The sequence below is a fragment of the Diadema setosum genome, chromosome 16, assembly GCF_964275005.1.
Source record: "Diadema setosum chromosome 16, eeDiaSeto1, whole genome shotgun sequence".
NCBI classification, from domain to species: Eukaryota; Metazoa; Echinodermata; class Echinoidea; order Diadematoida; family Diadematidae; genus Diadema; species Diadema setosum.
Window position 1 is genome coordinate 16,545,609 of NC_092700.1, and position 17,202 is coordinate 16,562,810.

Here is a 17,202-nt window from a genome sequence, read left to right on the forward strand (position 1 = left end):
GATTATTAGTAAATGAAGCTAGAGATGGCGCTGTTTAAAGGTACTCAACTGGACAGGTACCAAAGAGATTTTTCTCCTCTCTAGAATGAGCGAGGGGGTTGGGCCGGAGTTTCGAGGGGACAGTATGGTTAGTGGACCTGTCTCTTGTTGGGTGTTTACCTGTACCACAGAACTTAAGTATAGAGGCGGCCCTATTGTTTTGAGTTCTTTGAGTGTTACACGCTGGGCCTGGGCATTTTTTTTCTCCCCCACCTTTTTTTTTTTTTTTTTTTCTGGGGGGGGGGGGGGGATAAATCAAGGAAACACACAAGCACGCGTGTGCACTCTATAAGCTTACAAAGAAAATTAAAAAGAACTAATTAGTGTTGTACTATGCCATTATATTGCTAACTGCCATAGTGATGCAAGAAGCAACCTTACAATGACTTGTCAAAGCACAAAATACTCCTTTGGAGATATGAATAGAATATTATATGCTTGTTATATTTACATTTACTTCGTTCAGTTCTAAGATATATTGATTAACATTTTAGACAGCAGCTAAATGTAAATTCCAAGGTTAAGTTATGCCTGCTGCATAAATGATCAAAATTGTTTAGAGGGGAATATGAGTCCAGTTATAAGTTTATTCAGTGAGGAGTACAGTAAAATCTCATAAGGACAGCAATCAAAGTTTGATCAAAATAGGATGAAATTAAGGAAGTTATGAAAATAGCAATTGTGAAGTTTTGCTAATTTCTGCAGAACAGTTCTCATAAAATTGATATGAACCTGCAAATCAATAAGTTGATGCATGATGTTATCCCCATACAGTTTTGATTGTGTACAAAAATGATAAAATTTCACAATGATTCTATTGTAAATTGTATTTATGTTATTTCTAGTTGAATAAATTCAGAATAATGATCAGTCAGATATATCAAGATTTGAGACTGGGGTGTAATTGCGTTTGCATGAAAAACCAGAAATTTCAGAATTTTATATACAAAGTATGTGATAAGTTGTGAGGGGATGATACGATCGCTTCACTATCTGCATATTATTCATATTGACAGTTCAAGAAGACAGTGTTTCCTGAAAAAAAAGAGCAAAACCTGAAAATGTAATAACTTCCTTATTTTTCATTCAATTTTGATAACATTTTCATTGCTATGATAAAAAACATTTTACTACTTTTCAGACTAACTTTCAACTGCACTGGAAACAAATCTTTAAAATCGAGAAATGAGGTTCTTTTATATATCTATATCAATCTATATATATATATATATATATATATATATATATATATATATATATATGAAGAGTTTGTTTGCAAAAACCGATAAGTCCATTTTTGAAGATTTTGAAGTACGGTCTCTGTCATAAAGTACAAAATAATACCTTTTAAATGATATATTGGTCACTACATATAAAAGTACATTTTTGAAGTTATGGTCAAAAGAAGCAAACATTTTCTTATTATTCTCTTTATTTTTCTTGACCTTTAATCGCAAATATCTCCGTTTGGCAAATATGGACTTATCGGTTTTTGCAAACAAACTCTTCATATATATATATATATATATATATATATATATATATATTTATTTATACCGCGTATAGCTTGTTTTGGTGTCACACACTTTGAAGCAATCCAATGCATTGTTCAATGGTATTATTTCTGGGAAGTAATAATTGCCTGATGATTGCACCTCATGGAGGTTGCATGAAACTCAAGAGTTGCAATAAATACGGATGAACCTGCAGTCAACCGCGTGAACTTGTTTCATTACTTATATATATATATATATATATATATATATATATATATATATATATATATATATATATATATCAAGAGTAAAAACAGTCGTATAAACACTGCAGACCTTTATCAAAGTAAGTCTGAACATAAACAATTTGACACAAAAAACTAAGAAGACGCATAAGTTGCCAAGATGCAAATAATAATAACAAAAGGCTTACGCTTCTCATCTTTTACCTTTCCATTTTCCTATTTCTTTTGTGACAGCATGCATTTTATTTTCAATTTTTTTTTGTCTATTTGTTTTTTTAAAAATATTTTTGAAAGGCATCAATCCATACTTTCTTTTATTGCGTCATGAGCTTACTTTAATACGCGCCTAGGTTTCCTTGCGTCATAATAACATTCGCACTTTATTGCTTTAGATTGCGCATCCATTCTTTCTTTCCTTTGTGGCATCAATCCCTAGCGTCTTCTTGGTTTCTTGCATCAAATTGTTTATGTTCAGACTTACTTTGATAAAGGTCTTTGACCGAAACGTCGGTCCAATTTTTTGGCTCCTGCGGTGTTTATACGACTGTTTTTACTCTTGATATCTATTTATTACACACCGACGCAGAACTTTCATATGAAGAGTTTGTTTGCAAAAACCGATAAGTCTATTTTTGAAGATTTTGAAGTAGGGTCTCTATCAAAAAGTACAAAATAATACCTTTAAAATGATGTATTGGTCACCACATATAAAGGTACATTTTTGAAGTTATGGTCAAAAGAAGCAAAAAATTTCTTATTATTCTCTTTATTTTTCTTGACGTTTAATCGCAAATATCTCCATTTGACAAATATGGATTTATCGGTTTTTGCAAACAAACTCTTCATATTTTGATGTTATATATATTACACTTGGTGTATATATATATATATATATATATATAGAAAAGATGAAGAAGTAGAGTGGTAATGCATTTTGACAGTCCAACAGTGCTATTTATTCAGACCAAATTTTCGACGAATACATTCGTCTTCCTCAGAGTCGACAATGACAATTTGGTCTGAATAAATAGCACTGTTGGACTGTCAAAATGCATTACCACTCTACTTCTTCAACTTTTCTATACTGGTACCAACACGCAGACTATATGTATATATAGGGAGAGAGAGGGAGAGAGAGAGTGCGAGAAGGGGTCTCCACCCTGTACAGAACCAGTGTAGCTCCTTCATTATTTTATTCAGTGTTAATGGGTGCAGATATGTTGTTCTATGTATACCAGTGAGTCATCTTATGTGTACTTCTTTACAGCCCTGATGAAGGTCTACAGAAAAGATCAAAATCTTGCAACTTGCTACATCCGTTGTATGCTTCATCTTCTTGCACTGTATGTTATATACCTATACATCATTTATGTGGTATATATTATATGTATGTATATATATATATATATATATAATATATATATATATAATATATATAATATATAATATATAATATATACCACATATATGATATATGGATAATAAGAAAGATAGATAGATAGAAGGGTCTATAGTAAATTGTGTATCAGTAACAATACTCATGATTTGTGATTGGTTGAGTTGGTACCACCTTATTGATAAGGGGAATATTCCTAGCCAATACGAATCTACGTTTTCAATACATTTTATTTCCCACGATAAATGATACATGCTCCTTTTTTTTTCACTATTTTAGCCAAAATACACTAAAAATGCACTATTCACCATCATGCAATTCCATTTCACCGAGGCCAAAGGCCAAGGTGAAATAGAACTGCAGGAGGGCTAATTTGTGTATTTTTCGTGCATGTAATCTAGTACAGGGGATTCAAGATTATGTGCTGTTTATATACAATATAACTGCACGGCTGTTTCTATGTATCTGCCTATCCACCAGTCCTCTTATATATCCCAATTGAATAAAATATGATTAATATGCGACACCTACCCACAACATAACATGCACACACACACACATTATACCATGCAGTATATACATACATTCATACACACAAATGCTTACATAAAACACATTGTCTGCTGAATTACATAGGGAGCTATCCTATTGTTGTTCTGTTTGCTCTGTGATATGAGAGCCAAAAGCATCTCTGCAAAATCAATTCTGCTAAAAAACTCAAGACATCTCATGTCTTATGTACTGTATATGTAACAAGCTTACTGTTCAAGAAATTACACAAATCATACACGAGACAAAACTGTTTACTCTGAATATCAAGTTATTTTTTCTTTTTGCACACACAGTAAGGCAGACATTAGGAACTTTCTCAAAAATTCCTTTCAGTACAGACACAGTTTTGATTCTCCTGTGAGTGCAGTTACCAGGGTTATTCATATTTTCAATAAATAATATTTCTTGCAAATCTGCCGAGACCAGAAATGTGATACATCTGTACTTCTATGATGCATCATTGACTGCTATGAGCAGGATGGGTAATGTCCGACCATCAGATCTTCTCACAAGAACAGACAAAGGGAACAAATTTCCCATAAAACTTACAAGGGAGGAATTAAAGAGAAGAATTCCTGCATATCTCCATACACCAATAAATTGCTTACTCTGAAATTGTCAGACATCATTTTATTGGTACTTCAAATTGCATCACTGTACACGAAGTTCTGAAGACATCACAGTTAGCTCTATCTTTTTAGAGTTGAAATAACTAAGATTCTACCTGAACTAAAACTTGATAAAATAAAATTTGCACAGCAAAATTACTTTTGCTAAATCAGTGGGTATGGTTTTCTATTCCAGTAGTGCATTCTAATGTAAAAAAAAAAAAAAAAAAAAAAAAAATTCCTACACTGCAGACTTTGAGAAGTTTGCAATAAGGGCCAATGCCAACAGTCCACTGTTGTACAAAAATTATTGAGAGAAATACAATTACGGCCCTCAAAGCAAGCAAGAAACTGATGTGAAGCTTCATATCAATGGAAGTGGGTGACTTTGAGAGCTACATAGGAAGAGGGGAAAAAAATAGGGGGTACAGTTTTCCTACCACTCTCTCACAAAATAACAATCAAACCTTCAATTCAAGTTCTTGTTTATTCTTTCTGTTAACCCTCACAGTAACTTTGTTCATATTTTAGCAAAGAGCTTAGAATCTTGCTGTTAGTGAATGAGTGCTAAAAAAAAAAGACACCTTTGGCTCTATAATCCTTGGGAATTGTTACATCTGAATTAGTTGGTACAACTCACACCACAGCTAGGGCATTTTGAATTAAATGCAAGTACAAAAGCTTGGGTAGTCACTGCCATATGCATCCAAGTAAAGGGTGTATTCAGAGTGTGTGATATAACAGGTACACTAGTTGTGTACCCCAGGAATATTGCCCCAGGAGTAGTGCAGAGCTACCCTTTCCAGTGCCATCTGGTATCCATTCACTTTTAGGCAACTCACACCGACAGAGGAAGCTAAGGGAGGGGAGGAAAACTATGTACGGTGAGAGAAAACTTTGGTGACAATTGATCCCTCCTTCAATGAAGTAACACCTCCAGCCCTTAAAAACAGTTCTTGTCTATTTAATGCTTCTTGTTGATATCATCTCCGACCCCCAAAGGGTCGCTTTCCACTCCCCGTAGACATCCTCTGCAGTGGGGCACTGAGTTCGATAAAGAGAGCCTTCTGGGCAAGGCCCTTGGACATCGGGGTGGTTGCGAGATCATAGTCGTCATCGTCATCATCATCGGGATCCTTCTTGATTCGTTTCTTTCTCTTCAGCTGAGCCGGCGAAGCCACAGTTTGGGTAACAGTTCTGCATCCAATAGCTCTGGCATGAGTGATCAATCTAGGTACAATGCATTGTAAACAAAGGGGGAAGGTGTGAAAACTTATTCTGGTGGGACAAAAATTATCCCCATCAGCCTACAGATTCATTCATTCTCCATCCATCAGCCCCTGAATAGCGGATATCATATCACATACAGTGCATTTCCATTATAACGAATATGGTTATAACAAAATTCCGGTTACAACGCAGTAAAAATTCAAGCCCAACATTATCTGCTCTTTTTTGTTCCGTTATATCAAAATTTCAATATAACGAAAGAAAACTGCCGGTCCCAAGGACTTTGTTATAACAGGAGTCGACTGTATTTGTTACAAAAAGGAATTACATGAACATAATTAATGCACAGCAATACTTAGAAAATCAAAAATGAAAGAAAGGGACCACAAAAAAAAAAAAAAACTATTTGGTCATCATGAACACAAAATATCAATTTTATGAAGATGTCATCAGTGTTATTGAAATTGCATCATCTGAAACCCATTCTGCACTGAAAGTGATTTAAAAAAAGTAAATTTGAGTAGAAAAAGAGCAGGACAAGCATCAGCTTATCATGCCTATCCTCTCTTGGCTGCTAGGGGTGTCTAACAAATTCATCAGAACTAAATGTGAAATGGCTGTGCAGTCAAAGGCATGCAAATCTACCAACTATTGTGCAAACAGGTACCCTGCAAAGATATAAATACAGTCAGACAACATGCTATCTGGGGAGAGATGCACACTTGTATATTAAAAGGAGCACTATTTGGTTTCAATTTTCTCTCCCACTCCCTGTTGTGAGATGTCAATAATATATCAAACGGGTAACTTCTGTACTTCTGCAAACCGATATGAAATGTATTCCTCTTCAAAATTGTACTTCAAAGCTACACAGGGAGAATTTCACTTCAGCTTTCTCATCAAAAGATGAGAGCTGTATCTAAGGTCACAAAGATTAACAGTGAAAATAAAACACATCCAAAGACAAGGAATGCAAATGGCTGGAATAAAATGAAACACTGGCATGGCTTTCTCTCAGTGATTGTGGAATCAGAAGTAAAAAGTTGTATCCAAACTAAAGCAGATTTCACTAGAAAACAACAAATACTGTATACGTCAAATACTTCACGAAGTTTTTATTTTCGCAAATTTCGCGAGTCAGGTGCTATTTGTGAAATTAAAGACACGTGAAAATAATGACTCTGATACTGATATGAATGTGACATGCACGTATACATTTCTCCGTTCAGTACAGTATTCCACAATCGCAAAAACTCAAACAAAACCAAATCAATCTAGCTGCCCATACTTCTTGACAGGGATGCCAAGGTCCTCGCTAAGGGTCGTGACCTCTGTGTGGAAGCTGTCAATTAGCTGGGCAAGTACCAGGATGTAAGAGAGGAGTTTGTCCTTTAGTCTCTTGGGCAGGAACCTATGATAAAATGGAACAAAGAAAATGTACATGCAGTCAGTCGCTTTCCCCATTCTACTTTTAAAACTCATATCACAATACTTGATACTAGGGACTTATTTCTTGATGTTTTAATGTCTTGATATGTGTGACTGTACTGTAAAATGAGGAATATTCGCATGCATCTTAATATCGCGAATTTTGCGAGAGCCAAGATTTGCAAAATTAAAATGCACACGAAGGCTTTTGTCTACACTATATGCATTGAATGCCATAGGCACTTCGCCAAAATTTCATGCCGTGAAAAAGGCTGTCAGCTCCAATTTGTGGAAATTTCATGCCACTAAAATATATTTTTTTATTTTTATTTTTTATTTATGTTTTATTGAAAAATTATACAGAATCACACTATTTACAACAATTAACTTGATTAGAATAACACAATCACTGAACAATGTAGAGGAAATGTAAAAAAGAACAAAAAAAGGCAGAACATTAGGTTACCATATACAAATCAGATCTTGTTCAAGAGCGATATTCCGAGATGGGGAAGGAGAATAAAACAAACAAACACGCAAATAAACTAATGAGTGACCAATTAACAGTTTCATCCTCCCTTCCAACTGAAAAAAAAAGTGCGTTCACTGCAGGGACTGGAACAAGCCAAACCAGGGGGCGAGAAGATCTACATTACCCAAACATAACTTGAACTTCCACAACAACTACACCTCCCCCCCTCCCCCCCCCCCCACACACACACCCCACACATCCTTGTCTCAACACATATACACTCACGCCCCACACACATACCCTTAAATGTAGATGTAGATCACCCCACCACCCGACCTGGCCCAATCCAGCCACAATGTACTCTGTAAGATGTCCTGCAAACCCTACATCCGATGGTAAAGTTTAAAAACGATCATTATCAATTCACGGGAGGTCAGGTCACGTCAATGCCAAAGAAGGCTACCATCTCAGAAATCGCCCCTGAAGAGCCCGAATTGACAACAAATGGCAGCCTTACTAGTACAGTGTATATTGTACTACATGCACTACATGCGGCTACAAATGAATAACGCAATATGGCTTTCTATATACAAAAAAAAAAACAAAACAAAAACGAACAAACAAACTAACTAAAATATCTTGTTTTACAGTATATTATGCTACGATTTTCGTGGTGGTTTATCTTCTTGAATTTGCTCACAGGCTCTTTATTGGGAAAATAGCAACATGTGAAAGGTATTAACAAAAACGAAAACAAATATTGCCCTAGATGCACTGTCCCAGGCCAGCACATTAGCAGTGCAATATCAAGTGACTGCTTGTAGTGGAGCACTGATACCATTGATTTGTTAATAGCAGTCCCTGTTATGGTCTAAATACTTGCAGTAAAATCTGGCTTATGTTATGCTTTTTTCAAACGAAATTGTTCGTTTGAGAAATCACACCTTCTGAAATTTTTTCTTATGCTGTTGTTGTAGTTTCAATTATTGTAATAATGAAAAGACCACAAAGTGTGAAATCAAGAACTCTTAAAAATTTCTGTATGTGAAATATAAGTGTGTACAGTACTTGATAGAGTGCTCCCTTAGCAGGTTAGTTGCTAGGTAACTACAAGTGGTACGGCGAATCACATCCAATCACCTGTCTTCTCGTTTGCCGTCTGGTGTCGGTACCATCTGTGTAAATGACTCAAAGAGGTGTATCCTGATGTCTCGTGGGACGCCCGGTAGGCATTTCTCTGGGGATGGACATTCGATTGACAGACAATAAGAAGAATACATGTATGTATATATGTACAAAAACATTGCAAATCTCTCTCATATCAGTTGTGTGATTTCTTGATCAATATTGTCATAAGCAAAGTCAAAACTACATTCTCAAAACTTGACGGTGATCATGTACATGAAAAGCATAAGACAGGGGATGAAATCAAGAGAGACTTGTTTGATTTTTTTCAGTATTAATAGAATGGCACATTGTCAAAATGTCATATTACTGGCCGTCAGACATTCCCTTGCCTAGATTTTACCTGCATACATGGGATACATTGTTTCCTATCATGAGTGTATGAAAGATATGCACAATTTCCCAATTTTGCATTTCTGACAGTACTATAAAAGTGGAAATTTTGTGCATTTTGCACGACCAGAAACTAGGTCGGGCAAAAATAAAAGCATTGTTACTTGATATAAATAACCCTATTGATTTCTTTTTTTTTTTTAATTCCACAGATGTAAAACATGTGAAATTCATCTCACCCAGCCGTGTGAAAAGTTACTTGCACAAACATTTTTATTTTTATGGTACATCATAGACTATGCTGGGACTAGATTATGCTCACTAAGTTGAAAAGCATTTCACTCCAGTGAATGCAGTCATGAGAATTTTCCCTGGCTCTCGGAGCAGAATATACAAGGGAGACATTCTGATCTAATGCTTACTGCCTTTCATGTCCTTTGGGTGTGTCTTGTGGAGCTGCATGAGGAAGGAGACATACACCAGACATACAGCTTGGGTGGTCTGGCGATCCTCCTGCAGGTGTCTAAGGCCAGTTAGGTGGTTCAATACATAATGGGGGTACCTGGAATATAGGTGGGTGAACATCATCCTGTTAATCCATCATGTCTTCTACACTGGTTTCACAACTTACACAATTTGTACTGGAATAAGTTTTCTATGTACCTGCATTGCAGAGGCTGTTTCTGGAGACTACAACGCTTGTCCTGTTAATCCATCATGTCTTCTACACTGGTTTCCTAACTTACACAATTTGTACTTGAATAAGTTTTCTATGTACCTGCATTGCAGAGGCTGTTTCTGGAGACTACAATGCTTGCAAATGGCTTTGCCCAACATAGCAGCACCTAACATGTGCAAACTGGATTCTAATCACTGATCTGCTGCATAGAAGAGCCTATTACAATGTCCTCTAAGGGTAGTAAAGTACTCATCCTTTATCATGCAGTATATTTTGCAGTGTATTCTAATTTTCGACCAATTATTCAGAGTTGACTAATGATTGCACAAATTTACCACTAAAACAAATTTTGCATCCTGTGATGCAAATTAGCTGTATATTTGTCTCACTAGGGTTAAATCTGTAACTTCTGTAAGGGGTATGAATTCTGCAGTTCTCTATTGCTATACAACCTCTGCAGTAATTGTCTTCCGACTCCCAATTTGCAAAATACTACCATAAAACCAGAAAGTTTTGTGTGCATTCTAATTTTGTGAATTTAACGAGAGGCAAAATTCAGGAAATTACAATGCATTCAAAAGTTTTTGTCTGCACTATAATGCATTGGACACCAGTGGCAATTAGCAAAATTTCAGGCTGTGGAAAAAGCTGTTGGCTCCAACTCATGAAAATTTCATGCTGCAAATATTTCTTACTTTACAGTATACTCATTAAACACATGGCATAATGTAGTATCAAACCAGGATGTCGACTAAAACTTGCCATGCTAGTTTACTGGTATCCTTAAATCCCTCCCCCACTTCATGAAAAAAGCATGATACACTGACTGTAATGTAAGCGAGACAAGTCCATTTTTAGGTAATAATCTGACACTCCATGCAAAGGTCATTGTGACACAAAACTGATAAGGAGGATTATGATTAGAATAAGCCCAAATGAATGATAAATGTGAATTTTGATCAATATTGGGTCAAATACAAGATTTCAAGTGTTAGATTCTACTCAAATGATGCATCCATCACTTTGCTATAAAAGGCTCTTGTTCTAAGGAAAATGAAGTATGTCAGTTTTGTTAGCCTTCACAGAGGGAAGGATCTGGAATGAAGGAAATGGAAACTATCTAGCAGTGTGAGCACAACTTACTTCTTGGAGGTTTTCCATTGAGATGCATTCTTCGTGGCACCATCGATTAATTCCTCCGCCAGAGGTTTGAGGACATCCCAATGTGTTGGTGATATCACTGGAAGATTTTATCATCAAGGAAAGCATCACTATTGCATAAAAAGACACAGCAAAGAACAGGCATCCAACTATCCACATTTTACAGCTACTGATTCGAGCAAGAGGCTAACAAAGCGTCTGATGCTCATGGAGACTGCAGCAGAATTTTGACAGTAAAACTGTAGTCCCGCCACACTTCAGAATTTCTTGGTACAATCCAAAGCCGAGGCCTGCAACAACTCACAAATTTACATCAATTCTGTAAGCATGAGGAAAAGACCACTTTAGATTAATCATACCATTAACAAAGAATTGTTCTACATGATTCTGATTACAAAAATTTGACAGGAAGTCAGGGGATAAGATGGAAAGAAATTTGTCACATTCAGGCAACAAATAAAACTTAAGGAATATGACCTAGTCTTTCTTTTTCAGTAACAAGATCTCAAACTAAAACCAAAATTCTGAAAAGATAACAACACGCTGGTCTCATCTAATCTAGGACATAAATAATTAATATATTCTAAATAGCTCTGCAATTACTGTATAAGCTCTTAATTTTGCCAAGATTTAAATTTTTGCAAAGTTTGAGACTCATAGTTGGACCGCGAATTTAACAACACATGAAAATGTCTTGATGCGCTAGGGTAATAAGGCATTTAGGTTTGAATACCGTCGGTAGACACTTGTCTGCGTATACTCGGGACTCGTGTTCAACGGGTTAAAAATTGCCAGCTGCCTTCAATTTTAGGTAAAGGATACAATCGCGAAGCTTGAAGACATCTTGGAGCAATGTAGCCGTCGGGTCATGTGGGGGCAGCAGATCGCTGGTACCTTGATCTTCTTCTGCAGAACAAAATGAAATATGATGAATAATATTTACAGGTCAAGAGGGTATTCATAGTCTTTGACCCAGTGTTCTAAAACCACTGGAGTAGCTTCTTTTCATACAGGGCTTAGATGAATAGTAGATAACATTTCAAATGTAGCATTTCTGACACAATGGCAGTATGCAATGACAGAGGTACTACGGGTAGTACATCGAAATTTGGGATATTTAATATATTGCCGGCAATACATACCACCACTACTTGCTTTGGTTTACACACTCATTTCATCCTCCTCTCATGTCTAGTTACCAACTAATCAACCTTAAGAAACTATTTCACAAACATCCAACTTCCTGTATCTATTTAATGTAGCCCTGTAAGCTGATGATTCATGGCCATCAACTGACCAATACACTTGAGAAGGAGTCACAAGACACTCTTGTTCTCATAAGATGTGCCATGAGCATCTATTCATGATGGATACTGGCGCATTACAAGTGTTCATATTATCATTATTATTATTAGTAGTAGGACACAGCTTCTGAATAAACCACTTGCAATCTGTTTACTTGATGATTTATTGTAAGATCCTCTTCACACAGACACACAGACAAACATACACACACACACACACACACACACACACACACAAATTATCATCAATTCACCGTAATTGCCATTGACAGGATTATAAATCAACAATCGAAATTTGTTCCCCCCCCCCCCCCCCGAAATAAAAAAAAATATATAGTTGACCTGGCAAAATTACATGTTATGAATACATTGATCTCTACAGAATCTTCCCTGTAAAAGGGGTCCAGCGCAATTACCCCCTGGGCAATTACCCAAGACCCTTCCCCTGACCCTAACCTTAATCCTAATCCTGAACCTATGACTAACCCTTACCCAAACTCTATACCCTAAGCCTAACCCTAACCCTAATCTTTACTCTAACCTTATCACTAAACAGTATTTAGGCGGGGAGTAATTGCCCTCGGGGGGTAATTGCCCCGACTACGCTGTGAAGGAAATGAAATGAATGAGGCATAGATACACTCACTGATGGGTGTACTCGACAAGCTGCCTGCATGAGATAGGGCCTTGGCAGCTGAAGATTCAAGGGCCTCTGATCCAACTTGCCCACGAAGCCGGGACTCCATGGCACGCTGCTTCCGAGAGCTGCCAAATGCTTCTGTCAATCTGTCTTGCTGAATTTGCCAAATACACATGAAAGGGGATTTATACAGCTATGTCAGCTATATGTTCAGTTAAAGCATCAATATTCAAATGATGCAGCATGCTTTTTAAGTTCTATACACATTTAATATGATTTATCTGATTTCAAGAACAACCCCTTAAACCAATGATTATAACATTGCTTAGCTTTTATTGCTGCTTACAAACCTGCTTCGGAATAATCTATACTTAATTAATAATTGTTTAGAAATGTGAATAGATTTTTGCAGGCATTTTTCAAGTTACAGCAAACTTGGTGTCATTCTTTTAGGATGTTATGCACTGCGACACCCCTTTCTTTTGAAATCTGAGATTATGATTGTACTTTTTGCAGGTCGCCCCAGCAACTCCAGTACTTACTGTGAGTTTGAAAGGGCAGAAGCAAAGACCAAAAATGATTTTTCTTTACCTTCTCCGCGTAGGACAGATCCTTTGATTCCTCCTCCTCCTCAGCCTTACTCTCCTTCTTCCCAAGCCAGGGATGGAGCTCCAAAAGCTGAGCGTCGTACACCTTCATCTTGCCCCGTTTCTTATCAAGCACACCCACAAAGTACCTGGCAATTGGAACAGTACAAAGAATAAGTCTTATTACACAATTGTTAATATCACAGAGATTCTGAAGAATTTTCACAGAAACACTGGTGAGTTACACTACATGGATCTCGACTGGTGGCACTGATTCTTGAATTAGGAGGATTTTGCTTCTTTTTTTTTGTCAGGACATGAAAAAATAGTTTGTTTCACAGAGTTTCATGCAGAATATTGAATGGGGACTTGGGAAGTCTGCTATCCTTGATCTTTATCCCACAGAATACAACAAACCAGATACAAAAATAATAATAATAATAATAATAATAATAATAATAATAATAATAATAATAATAATAATGATAATAATAACAATAACAACAACAATTTTTTTAAAAAGCTCACACAGAAAGAATCAATTACAACTGTACTAAACTTTTTTGAGAATTAATACCAAAACATTTGAGGAAAGGTAGTAAAACATACAAAACTGCAAATACAAGAATGAATCTTTACAGAGAAAGAAAATGAAGGTACAAATGATTGATTGACCACTCACTTGCACATGGAATTTGCCTTCGATGCCTGGTCTCCATAATTCTGTCCAACATACTGCATGGAGTCTCCGTCAGCCACCTGAGGAATTGAGCATACACTGAGGATAGTCTTACAAGGTTCTCATTTCCATTCAGCATAATGTATCATGGAGATCTCAGACATTCATTTTTTTTTTCTCCAATTTTGACCAAATATACTGTTTCTTAAAAAATATCATATATCTTTAGCAGCATCTATTATATTCCACATCTCATTTTTTGGTACAAGTAACCTTTTATACCTTCTCATTTTACGAATGATTTTCATGAAGTTTATCAAAACTTTAATCAACTTTTCTTACCAATATTCTTCTCAAACTTTTCCTCGGATCATCTGACTCCGAGCTCTTGAGAAGTGAAAATGAGGGCACCTTTCTCCATGTTCCCTCTGCATTCCGCTGAAGCCGGCCATGGGAGAATTTGGCTATTCAACACAATATATTGCAAGACAAACGGACGAAATACATTGATATTATGATTTAATTCAAATCATGCTCTAGCTTGTTTTGTGTACATTAGGGTCATTACATGAATATAAACTATGTCAGCCTGATGTATGCAGATTTTTCTGTTAGGGGCCTAGAGAGGAATTTACTCAAAGATTATGTAGCCATTTAAGTGACTTTAGCAGGAAATATTATACAGATTAGCCACAAAAAAATAGTGAATATAGGCCTTGTTTAAAAACACATTCAATTAATCCATTAAGGACGAGCTGATATTGCTTTAACACACATTCACCATAAACACTAGACAGAAAGATCCGCCTGTCAAGAGGAGTCTTTTATTTTTTTGACGTTAGGGGATTCCGTGAAGCCAGACACAGTCTCCGCGGAACATAACCCTGATGACCAGATATACAGACCGATCTTTTGGTCAACATAAACATGTGCCAAGTATACTAGGGACTACTGTATTAGTATATACTTCAAGTTCACGATCGGTGACGAGTTAAACTTTAGTAAATTTTGGCACTGACTGGGTTAGGTGTTTGGCTATTAACCCCAGGGCGCTCCTTGTACACAGTTATACCAACGCGTCGCGTTGGGGCTGCGTGCTGGTCGCATCAGTTAGTGTTTGGTCCACTTTGTCATTGTGTGGTGCCTGGTGCTAGGTTAACCCCGGCGCGGGGCGCTAGTACGTATTATATACCTCAAATATAGAATCCTCTCATCTGATTGGTTAAAAGGGGAGCCATGAAAATAACTGTGCCCCATTGTTGATCAAAATGACGTCATGATTTACTGTGCCCGGGGCACAGTTGATTGACTGTGCCCTGTAAAATACGTTTGGAGACAGACAGTCGCAACCCCGTACACATAGATCACGTCACATGTACGCACCAATGATACGACTGCCGCGCTGTCGATCAGCGTTGATTACGAATGCTACGGTATCTATATTTCGGAACCTATATTTTCGGTATATAAAACAAATAATGACAGCTTGATATTCGGGACACAGTTAAAATTATGTAGGCCCTCAGTGATGTGAAAACCATAACTATACCCTCAGCTTCGGGCATAGTTATGGTTTTCACATCACCTTGGGCCCATAATTTTAACTGTGCCCCTCATAGCAGTCATTATTTGTATATTGGGGTCGCTGCTGCGGTACAGTGCTAGGTGTGTGTTGGAGCCTTATCAGGGACTTTTTGATTTCACCCCCTGGACGGACGTGACCATCGAGGAAATGACGTCATTTTAAAGAACTGCGCATGCTCAAGGTTCTCCAGCATGTCCAACCCCAGAATCGCTAACGCATGTTCGAGGGATTTCACGTCCACCCAACAATGCCCAAAGATTTATGACGTGATGACGTCATCACATTGATTGCGCAACCAATAGTCCGCTAGAGGAGACGGGGGGCATGACGTCATAGCAGTACGTCACGAACGGCGTGCACTGAAATCGAAATGTGCGATAAATTTAACACCGCGGACGTGCCGAGTGGGCTACGGCCATTTCGAGCCGCTTTCGTACGAGACTGGCGGCCACCCCACGTCCACGCAATCAAAAAGTCCCCACAATCATGACAATTGGTGAAGTGCAGTAGAGGTGAGGAGAGCTTAATCATCATTAATTGATTTGCAAAAGGTATGAATAGAAAATAATACTTCAGCATGGACATAAGAAGACTGTGCGGGCAATACCCACATTAAATTGAAATCATTAAAAAAAAAACACAAACAAAACAGACATATTTTCAGCACCACAAAATATCTCAGGTGTGGGACAATGCAATAATGCTAAATTGCAACAAATCAACAGATTGGTTGTGTTATCTGGGAGTGAAATTTTAGTACATGTACCCATGTAGTTCATCTCACCAAGCGTGAACTTTTCCTGGTCTTCCTGAGAAATATATGAACACGAAGCCATTTTTGCTTTCTGAACTGGCCGCTGCTGGGATGGCGCTCGACGGACACCACTTCACACACTGCGAGAGCTCAACACTCGACTGACTCGCTGCTAGCAAATGTGCACACACACTGTACAATGCTGTTGCACATGGCTGTTGCACATGTGGCCTGGCTGTGGATATTGTTATCAGGTGATACTATGATAAGTGTCACGTGACTAGTTGTGTGCCGCTAGCAGCGCTATGCATGCTAGCTCTATATCTCTTCACGCAACTCGACTTGGTTGAAATAAAAACCTCATAGTGAATAACGTGCACGTTGTAGTCGGCAGGATAGACTGGGCTGCTGAAAACCACTTTTTTTGTAACGGGACACCTACCTGCTCATGCTGCCATCAAAGTTGCAAAAAGCAAGTAACGTTAGAATTAAGAGTGTACTTTATCTAGGGGTCCTTTAGTGTCTAGGCCTAGATGTAAATTATTCTTAAAGGGGCAGTACAGTAAATTTACTGGTTGAGGTGGGGATTCATGTTTTTTACATTAAGTGAGATAATGAGAAACCTCTTATGAAATATGAAAGAGCATGTAATTTTAAGAAGGATTCAACGTTTATTTGATGAAAATTGGTTTTCAAATGGCTGAGATATCCCAAAAAGTGATAATAGTATAAGACTAATTTACCCACACTACAGGCCACAATGCACAACTTTAATATTAGGATCCCTTTGTTTCACCTTGTTTTTGGATATCTCGGCCACTTCAAAACC

The 17,202-nt window shown here is 37.3% G+C and overlaps 1 protein-coding gene across 1 annotated transcript; it reads right to left on the reverse strand.

Moving 5' to 3' along the window:
- Positions 1 to 3,978: 3,978 nt before the first annotated feature.
- Positions 3,979 to 16,529, reverse strand: LOC140239941 (DNA-directed RNA polymerase I subunit RPA49-like). Its single transcript, XM_072319759.1, has 11 exons — positions 16,404 to 16,529; positions 14,377 to 14,498; positions 14,038 to 14,114; positions 13,360 to 13,504; positions 12,775 to 12,922; positions 11,647 to 11,730; positions 10,807 to 10,903; positions 9,407 to 9,546; positions 8,607 to 8,703; positions 6,855 to 6,977; positions 3,979 to 5,566 (listed from the first exon to the last, which is right to left on the reverse strand). Exons 1-11 carry the CDS (start codon positions 16,453 to 16,455, stop codon positions 5,320 to 5,322), a joined length of 1,332 nt encoding a protein of 443 aa, XP_072175860.1. The 5' UTR covers positions 16,456 to 16,529; the 3' UTR covers positions 3,979 to 5,319.
- Between the last annotated feature and the right edge of the window lie 673 nt (positions 16,530 to 17,202).